We start from the raw sequence: 10627 nt of genomic DNA on the forward strand, positions 1-10627 counted from the left end.
ATGACAGGTCTATATTATTTGCTGTAGAGAATGGAATATGCTCAGAGACCCCTGTGTTTGACTATCCTCCTATGTCTTTTCTAAATACGGCCTCTACTGTTCCCGTTACTGTCCACGCTGCTATAATGGAATGTTACTGTGGTGATCTGCTGTAGGACAAAAAAACACCTTGGCTTAGACAGAGAGCAATGGGATCTGAGAGAGAGAAAGAGAGGGAGGAGAGAGATAGAGAGTCAGAGAGAGTAAGAGAGTGAGTGAGTGAGTGAGTGAGTGAGTGAGTGAGTGAGGCATAGGGAGAAATGGGAGTTTAGAGTCAATGCATAGTCGTTGAAATACATCCACAGGTACACCTTCAATTGACTCAAATGATCTCAATTAGCCTATCAGAAGCTTCTAAAGCCATGACATCATTTTCTGGAATATTCCGAGCTATTTAAAGGCACAGTCAACTTAGTGTATGCAAACTTCTGACCCACTGGAATTGTGACTCAGTGAATTATAAGTGAAATAATCTGTCTGTAAACAATTGTTGGAAAAATGACTTGTGTCGTGCACAAAGTAGATGTCCTAACCGACTTGCCAAAACTACAGTTAACAAGAAATTTGTGGAGTGGTTGAAAAACGAGTTTTAATGACTACAACTTAAGTGTATGTAAACGACAGACAGACAGACAGACAGACAGACAGACAGACAGACAGACAGACAGACAGACAGACAGATAGACAGATAGATAGATAATCATGATGGAGGTGGAAGCTCAAAGGAGTAAAAAATGGCATTTAAAAGACAAATACAAGAGGGAGAAAAACATCCCTGGACTCAAAGGACAAGACCTATTCTGTGGACTGAATGATTAGTGTGTGTGTGTGTGTGTGTGTAAGGGTCGATACATCAGTAATAGCAATCCTACCCCTGTTCACCCAGCTGTTGTCACAGTTACGCTTTAAACAAGCTACAGTATAATAGAACCTTCACAGACACACAGACACGTACAGTGCCTTGCGAAAGTATTCGGCCCCCTTGAACTTTGCGACCTTTTGCCACATTTCAGGCTTCAAACATAAAGATATAAAACTGTATTTTTTTGTGAAGAATCAACAACAAGTGGGACACAATCATGAAGTGGAACGACATTTATTGAATATTTCAAACTTTTTTATTAAACAGGTCAACATTCACAAGGTTTCAGGGCCAGACGGATTGCCAGGACGTGTGCTCTGAGCATGTGCTAACCAACTGGCAGGTGTCTTCACTGACATTTTCAACATGTTCCTGATTGAATCTTTAATACCAACATGTTTCAAGCAGACCACCATAGTCCCATGATTTGGAAAGGCACACACCTGTCTATATAAGGTCCCACAGATGACAGTGCATGTCAGAGCAAAACCCAAGCCATGAAGAGGAAGCAATTGTCTGTATAGCTCTGAGACAGAATTGTGTCGAGGAACAGATCTGGGAAGGTTACCAAAAAAGGTCTGCATCATTGAAGGTCACCAAGTACACAGTGGCCTCCATAATTCTTAAATGGAAGAAGTTTGCACCCACCAAGACTTTTCCTAGAGCTGGCCGCATGGTCAGGGAGGTCACGAAGAACCCGATGGTCACTCTGACAGAGCTCCAGAGTTCTGGAAGGTTCTCCAGGAAGAACCTTCCAGAAGGACAACTATCTCTGCAGCACTCCATCAGGCCTTCATGTTACAGTGGCCAGATGGAAGCCACTCCTCAGTAAAAAGCACATGAGTTTGCCAAAAGACACCTAAAGGACACCTAGACCATGAGAAACAAGATTATCTGGTCAGAAGAAACCAAGATTGAACACTTTGGCCTGAATGCCATGTGTCACGTCTGGAGGAAACCTGAAACCTGGCACCATCCCTACGGTGAATCATGGTGGTGGCAGCATCATGCTGTGGGGATGTTTTTCAGTGGCAGGGACTGTGAGACTAGTCAGGATCGAGGGAAAGATGAACAGAGCAAAGTATAGAGAGATCCTTCATGAAAACCTGCTCCAGAGCGCTCAGGACCTCAGACTGGGGAGAAGGTTCACCTTCCAACAGGACAACAACCCTAAGCACACAGCCAAGACATCGCAGGAGTGGCATCTGGACAAGTAGTGGAGTGGCATCTGGACAAGTCTTTGAATGTCCTTGAGAGTCCCAGCCAGATTCCGGACTTGAACCCAATCAAACATCTCTGGAGAGATATGAAAATAGCTGTGCAGCAACGTTCCCCGTCCAACCCGACAGAGCTTGAGAAGATATGCAGAGAAGAATGGGAGAAACTCCACAAATACAGGTGTGCCAAGCTTGTAGCGTCGCACCTAAAAAAGAACTGATGCTCTAATTGCTGCCAAAATTGCTTCAACAAAGTACTGAGTAAAGGGTCTGAATACATATGATAAATGTTATATTTCTGTTTTTTTTAAACCATGTTTTTGCTTTGTCATTATGGGGTATTGTGATGTCATTATGGGGTATTGTGATGTCATTATGGGGTATTGTGATGTCATTATGGGGTATTGTGATGTCATTATGGGGTATTGTGATGTCATTATGGGGTATTGTGATGTCATTATGGGGTATTGTAATGTCATTATGGGGTATTGTGATGTCATTATGGGGTATTGTGATGTCATTATGGGGTACTGTGATGTCATTATGGGGTATTGTGATGTCATTATGGGGTATTGTGATGTCATTATGGGGTATTGCAATGTCATTATGGGGTATTGTGATGTCATTATGGGGTATTGTGATGTCATTATGGGGTACTGTGATGTCATTATGGGGTATTGTGATGTCATTATGGGGTATTGTGTTTAGATTGATGAGGGAAAACAACTATTTATTCCATTTTAGAATGAGGCTGTAACGCAACAAAATGTGGAAAAAGTCAATGGGTCTGAATACTTTCCGAATGCAATTACCTCGATAATTTGGCTATATACACAGGGTACCAGTACCGAGTCGATGTGCAAGGGGCACATCGACTCGGTACTGGTACCCTGTGTATATAGCCAAATTATCGTTACTCATTCTACCTCTGTCTTCAACAGAGTAATACTGGAGCCAGGATGAGAGAAGAGATGAGGGAAGCACCAGGGAAATTAATGTGTGATCTTTTTTTGTATTGTGTGTGTGTGTGTGTGTGTGTGTGTGTGTGTGTGTGTGTGTGTGTGTGTGTGTGTGTGTGTGTGTGTGTGTGTAATACTATAATTCTATTACTCCTTTATTCCAAGATTTCTGTAAACATTAAACTTTTTTTATTATGGGACCAAATGTAGGCTTATTTCAAAGGTTTTTACCATTGTGTGTCTTGACTTTGAACATGAGAAATGTATTTAAAACCGTGTCACAAAAAGAAACGTAAATCTGTGGTGTTGACTTGAACATTAGAACATTAGCTTGCCCTCCACTACGTCTACGTCCCAAGTAACACTGTATTCCCTACATAGTGCACTACTTAGATAAGGCTCTGGTCAAAAGTAGTGCATCTGTGTAAGGGATAGGATGCTATTTGGTACACAGGCCTATATGAGGTGCAATGAGATTAACATAGAAAGAAACAGATGACTGGTTTAGACCATCCTCATTATTGTTTCACAAATTTAATTTCAGAATAAATTAATCGTTTGGTTTGTTTGCAGTAGGAATGCCAGCAAAAAAATGACAAGTTATTTGTATTCATGTGATTTTGTTGTTGTTGTAATAGTTAAAAAGGAAATAATTGGTTTGGGAATTCTTCCTAAATGGTAACCTATTCCCTGCGCTACTTTTGAAGTGCACTATAAATGGACGAGGGTACCATTAGAGATGTAGACTTGCTTAGGAAATTAGCCAAATATACGCAGCTTGGAATTTTCACAATTTCACTGTTTTTTATTCACGCAGGAAGTTTCCTTTGTTAGCAATAATATAAAATATAGCTGTTTTATCATGGATGTTCAGGATTCCTTTAGGTGTGAAAAAAAAGGCTGATGGTGAGACGGAGAACTGGTGTGGCTGGAGGTGAGATGGAGAACTGGTGTGGCTGGAGGTGAGATGGAGAACTGGTGTGGCTGGAGGTGAGATGGAGAACTGGTGTGGCTGGTGGGGAGACAGAGAACTGGTGTGGATGGAGGTGAGACAGAGAACTGGTGTGGCTGGTGGTGAGACTGGTGTGGCTGGAGGTGAGACTGAACTGGTGTGGCTGGAGGTGAGACGGAGAACTGGTGTGGCTGGAGGTGAGACGGAGAACTGGTGTGGCTGGAGGTGAGATGGAGAACTGGTGTGGCTGGAGGTGAGACGGAGAACTGGTGTGGCTGGAGGTGAGACTGAGAACTGGTGTGGCTGATGGTGAGATGGAGAACTGGTGTGGCTGGTGGGGAGACAGAGAACTGGTGTGGCTGGTGGTGAGACTGGTGTGGCTGGAGGTGAGACTGAACTGGTGTGGCTGGAGGTGAGACGGAGAACTGGTGTGGCTGGTGGGGAGACGGAGAACTGTTGTGGCTGGTGGTGAGACTGGTGTGGCTGGAGGTGAGACTGAACTGGTGTGGCTGGAGGTGAGATGGAGAACTGGTGTGGCTGGAGGTGAGAGGGAGAACTGGTGTGGCTGGAGGTGAGACGGAGAACTGGTGTGGCTGGTGGGGAGACAGAGAACTGGTGTGGCTGTAGGTAAGATGGAGAACTAGTGTGGCTGGAGGTGAGACGGAGACCTGGTGTGGCTGGAGGTGAGATGGAGAACTGGTGTGGCTGGAGGTGAGACTGGTGTGGCTGGAGGTGAGATGGAGAACTGGTGTGGCTGGAGGTGAGAGGGAGAACTGGTGTGGCTGGAGGTGAGACGGAGAACTGGTGTGGCTGGAGGTGAGAGGGAGAACTGGTGTGGCTGGAGGTGAGACGGAGAACTGGTGTGGCTGGTGGGGAGACAGAGAACTGGTGTGGCTGGAGGTGAGATGGAGAACTAGTGTGGCTGGAGGTGAGACTGGTGTGGCTGGAGGTGAGATGGAGAACTGGTGTGGCTGGAGGTGAGATGGAGAACTGGTGTGGCTGGTGGGTAGACAGATAACTGGTGTGGCTGGTGGAGAGACGGAGAACTGGTGTGGCTAGTGGTGAGACTGAACTTGTGTGGCTGGTGGTGAGACAGAGACCTTGTGTGGCTGGTGGAGAGACGGACAACTGGTGTGGCTGGTGGTGAGACTGAACTGGTGTGACTGGTGGTGAGACTGAACTGGTGTGGCTGGTGGGGAGACAGAGAACTGGTGTGGCTGGTGGAGAGACGGAGAACTGGTGTGGCTGGTGGTGAGACTGAACTGGTGTGGCTGGTGGTGAGACAGAGACCGTGTGTGGCTGGAGGTGAGACGGAGAACTGGTGTCTATTATCTATACTTTACCCCTACCTACAGTATACTGTTACTGTCTTATTTATCCTTTACCCCTACCTACTGTATACTGCTACTGTCTATTATCTATCCTTTATCCCATGATACACATGGGAAACTGTCAAGCGTGGAAAAACCCCCAGCAGTGTTGCAGATCTTGACGCAGTCAAACCGCTGTGCCTGGCATCTACTACCATATCCCGTTCAAAGACACTTAAATCTTGTGTCTTGCCCATTCACCCTCTGAATGGCACACCTACACAATCCATGTCTCAATTGGCTTAAAATAACTTCTTTAACCTGTCTCACAAAAGCTTTTGTGTCAAAGGGCCGACTCTTGACTTTATATTTAAAAAAATATATATATATATATTTAATTATTTTAATTTAAATATATTTTTTATTCATTTAATTATTAAAACATATTATAACAATGTTACATTGGACATCTTGAACATTTAAACTGTACATCCACTCTTAACATATTGCAAATTTATTACCCAGAAAATAAATGACATACATATTCTCCTTCCCAGAAATCCTAGTATGAAGTGCTCGGTACCATCGAAAGTGTTTGTGTCAAAGCTCTTAACTGGAGTTACTATATTTACAAAGGAGAACTATATATTCTAAAGAAAATGTCTATAATCTGCCTATCCAGAAGTATTAACACTTTGGATGACCTAACACATCATGTGTGGAAAAAAATTATAAAACCATAGACTACCAGCATTTTGGTAACTTTCAAGGATTTCATGTAATTTATCACAAGACATTTAGTAGCCCTTTTGGGTACAGATGATCACAAGTGTCTGTAATAATCTCTGGCCTTATCACATGTAAAAATGTCTAAAAAAATAATCAAATAAGATGATTTTAAAATAAAATAATTGTCCTAAACATAAACCATCAACTTAGGGAATACCTTTGGTGTTTACTATGAGGGTTTGAAATATCCTTCATATTTTTTGACATTTTTATTTATTTTACAATGTCAATATGTCTTTGTTGTTAATGTTTTGGTGCCAAACTGGTCAGTTGTGAAAAAATGTCAACAATTGAAAGAGTTGTAGAGTTAGTTTAAAATAATGCCTTTGTCATTATTTTTCATTAATTAATTAATTTTGTCTTGAACCATGTCCTGTTAGAAACTTATGGACAACAAGGACACAGAAATAAAAATACAAAAAACTGTACTCTATATGAATAGCTTTTTTTCAAACTTGTAAAGTTACAATAGAGAGGAATGCTCTAGTAACTGTGATCAATTACCAATAGCTTTGCAACACTAGTCCTAACCTTAAAACTTTATGGATTTAATCATCCATTTTAACTGGGACCCGTTTCCCTTAAACAAAAATCCCGAAAACCACATTGTATGATTTTTAAGTAATTCATTTGCATTTTATTGCGTGACATAAGTATTTGATCACCTACCAACCAGTAAGAATTCCGGGTCTCACAGACCTGTTTTTCTTTAAGAAGCCCTCCTGTTCTCCACTCATTACCTGTATTAACTGCACCTGTTTGAACTCATTACCTGTTTAAAAGACACCTGTCCACACACTCAATCAAACAGATTTCCAACCTCTCCACAATGGCCAAGACCAGAGAGCTGTGTAAGGACATCAGGGGTTAAATTGTAGCCCTGCACAATGCTGGGATGGGCTACAGAACAATAGGCAAGCAGCTTGGTGAGAAGGCAACAACTGTTGGCGCAATTATTAGAAAATGGAAGAAGTTCAAGATGACGGTCAATCACCCTCGGTCTGAGGCTCCAAGCAAGATCTCACCTCGTGGGGCATCAATGATCATGAGGAAGGTGAGGGATCAGCCCAGAACTACACGGCAGGACCTGGTCAATGACCTGAAGAGAGCTGGGACCACAGTCTCAAAGAAAACTATTAGTTACACACTACGCCGTCATGGATTAAAATCCTGCAGCGCACTCAAGGTCCCCCTGCCCAAGCCAGCGCAAGTCCAGGCCCGTCTGAAGTTTGCCAATGACCATCTGGATGATCCAGAGGAGGAATGGGAGAAGGTCATGTGGTCTGATGAGACAAAAATAGAGCTTTTTGGTCTAAACTCCACTCGCCATGTTTAGAGGAAGAAATATGAGTACAACCCCAAGAACACCATCCCAACCGTGAAGCATGGAGGTGGAAACATTTCTTTGATGATTCTTTTCTGCAAAGGGGACAGGACAACTGCACCGTATTGAGGAGAGGATGGATGGGGCCATGTATCGCGAGATCTTTGCCAACACCCTCCTTCCCTCAGTAAGATCATTGAAGATGGGTCGTGGCTGGGTCTTCCAGCATGACAACGAAACACACAGCCAGGGCAAGTAAGGAGTGGCTCCGTAAGAAGCATCTCAAGGTCCTGGAGTGGCCTAGCCAGTCTCCAGACCTGAACCCAATAGAAAATATTTGGAGCGAGCTGAAAGTCTGTATTGCCCAGCGACAGCCCCGAAACCTGAAGATCTGAAGAAGGTCTGTATGGAGGAGTGGGCCAAAATCCCTGCTGCAGTGTGTGCAAACCTGGTCAAGAACTACAGGAAAAGTATGATCTCTGTAATTGCAAACAAAGGTTTCTGTACTAAATATTAAGTTCTGCTTTTCTGATGTATTAAATACTTATGGCATGCAATAAAATGCAAATTAATTACTTAAAAATCATACAATGTAATTTCCTGGATTTTTGTTTAATATTCCGTCTCTCACAGTTGAAGTGTAGCCATGATAAATTACAGACCTCTACATGCTTTGTTCACCCCACTGTATAACACCAGGTGTTGCAGGAAGGCCAAGAAGATAATTAGGGACCCCAGCCACCACAATGCTCTGTTCTCCCTGCATCCATCACTCAGACGTTGGGAGTGACCCCAGCCAACCCCTATAGTCATTCCCCCCACCCCCTATAGTCAATCCCTCCAACCCCCATAGTCATTCTCCCCCACCTGCTATAGTCATTCACCCCACCCCCTATAGTCATTCCCCCCCACCCCCTATAGTCATTCCCCCCCACCCCCTATAGTCATTCCCCCCCACCCCCTATAGTCATTCCCTCCCACCCCCTATAGTCTGTCCTCCCTATAGTCATTCCCTCCCACCCCCTATAGTCAGTCCCCCCCACCCCCTATAGTCATTCCCCCCCACCCCCTATAGTCATTCCCACCCACCCCCTATAGTCAATCCCCCCCCCCTATGGTCAATCCCCCCCACCCCCTATAGTCATTCCCCCCTATTGTTATTACCCTCCACCCCCTATAGTCATTCCACATCACCCCATATAGTCATTCCCCCCACCCCCTAAAGTCAGTCCACATCAACCCCTATAGTCATTCCCTCCCACCCCCTATAGTCAATCCCTCCCACCCCCATAGTCATTCTCCCCCACCCGCTATAGTCAGTCCCCCCAATTGTCATTCCCCCCCACCCCCTATAGTCATCCCCCCCACCCTCCCACCCCCTATAGTCATTCCCCCCCACCCCCTAAGGTCAGTCCTCCCTATAGTCATTCCCCCCCACCCCCTATAGTCAGTCCTCCCCACCCCCTATAGTCATTCCCTCCCACCCCCTATAGTCATTCCACCCCACCCCTTATAGTCAGTCCTCCCTATAGTCATTCCCCCCCACCCCCTATAGTCATTCCCCCCTATTGTCATTACCCCCCACCCCCTATAGTAATTCCCTCCCACCCTTTATGGTCATTCCCCCCCACCCCCTATAGTCAGTCCCCCCCACCCCTATAGACATTCCCTCCCACCCTCTATAGTCATTCCCCCCTACTGTCAGTCCCCCCTATTGTCATTCCCCCCCACCCCCTATAGTCAGTCCCCCCCACCCCCCATAGTCAGTCCCCCCCACCCCCTATAGTCAGTCCTCCCCACCCCCTATAGTCATTCTCTCCCACCCCCTATAGTCAGTCCTCCCTATAGTCATTCCACACCAACCCTTATAGTCAGTCCTCCCTATAGTCATTCCCTCCCACCCCCTATAGTCATTCCCTCCCACCCCCTATAGTCATTCCCCCCCACCCCCTATAGTCATTCCCCGCTATTGTCATTCCCCCCCACCCCCTATAGTCATTCGATCCCACCCCTTATGGTCATTCCCCCCCACCCCCTATAGTCATTCCCCCCCACCCCCTATAGTCATTCCCCCTTATTGTCATTCCCCCCCACCCCCTATAGTCATTCCCCCCTACTGTCATTCCCCCCCACCCCCTATAGTCATTCGATCCCACCCCTTATGGTCATTCCCCCCCACCCCCTATAGTCAGTCCTCCCTATAGTCATTCCCTCCCACCCCCTATAGTCAGTCCTCCCCACCCCCTATAGTCATTCCCCCCCACCCCCTATAGTCATTCCCCCCCACCCCCTATAGTCATTCGATCCCACCCCTTATGGTCATTCCCCCCCACCCCCTATAGTCATTCCCCCCCACCCCCTATAGTCATTCCCCCCCACCCCCTATGGACATTCCCCCCCACCCCCTATAGTAAGTCCCCCCCACCCCCTATAGTGAGTCCCCCCCACCCCTTATAGTCAGTCCTCCCTATAGTCATTCCCTCCCACCCCCTATAGTCAGTCCTCCCCACCCCCTATAGTCATTCTCTCCCACCCCCTATAGTCAGTCCTCCCTATAGTCATTCCACACCAACCCTTATAGTCAGTCCTCCCTATAGTCATTCCCTCCCACCCCCCATGGTCATCCCCCCCCCCCACCCCCCCCATGGTCATTCCCCCCCACCCCCTATAGTCATTCCCCCCCACCCCCTATAGTCATTCCCCCCTATTTTCATTCCCCCCCACCCCCTATAGTCATTCCCCCCTATTGTCATTCCCCCCCACCCCCTATAGTCATTCCCCCCTATAGTCATTCCCCCCTACTGTCATTCCCCCCCACCCCCTATAGTCATTCGATCCCACCCCTTATGGTCATTCCCCCCCACCCCCTATAGTCAGTCCTCCCTATAGTCATTCCCTCCCACCCCCTATAGTCAGTCCTCCCCACCCCCTATAGTCATTCCCCCCACCCCCTATAGTCATTCCCCCCCACCCCCTATAGTCATTCGATCCCACCCCTTATGGTCATTCCCCCCCACCCCCTATAGTCATTCCCCCCCACCCCCTATAGTCATTCCCCCCCACCCCCTATGGACATTCCCCCCCACCCCCTATAGTAAGTCCCCCCCACCCCCTATAGTCATTCCCCCCTATTGTCATTCCCCCCCACCCCCTATAGTCATTCCCCCCTACTGTC

The 10627-nt window shown here is 46.4% G+C and overlaps 1 protein-coding gene across 1 annotated transcript; it reads right to left on the minus strand.

Moving 5' to 3' along the window:
- Positions 1–3947: 3947 nt before the first annotated feature.
- On the minus strand, positions 3948–5629 carry LOC139369518 (putative proline-rich protein 21). Its single transcript, XM_071108759.1, has 3 exons — positions 5621–5629; positions 5156–5300; positions 3948–5056 (listed from the first exon to the last, which is right to left on the minus strand). The coding sequence occupies exons 1-3, from the start codon at positions 5627–5629 to the stop codon at positions 3948–3950; spliced, it is 1263 nt and encodes a 420-aa protein (XP_070964860.1).
- Between the last annotated feature and the right edge of the window lie 4998 nt (positions 5630–10627).

This window comes from Oncorhynchus clarkii, chromosome 17 (assembly GCF_045791955.1).
Source record: "Oncorhynchus clarkii lewisi isolate Uvic-CL-2024 chromosome 17, UVic_Ocla_1.0, whole genome shotgun sequence".
NCBI lineage: Eukaryota > Metazoa > Chordata > Actinopteri > Salmoniformes > Salmonidae > Oncorhynchus > Oncorhynchus clarkii.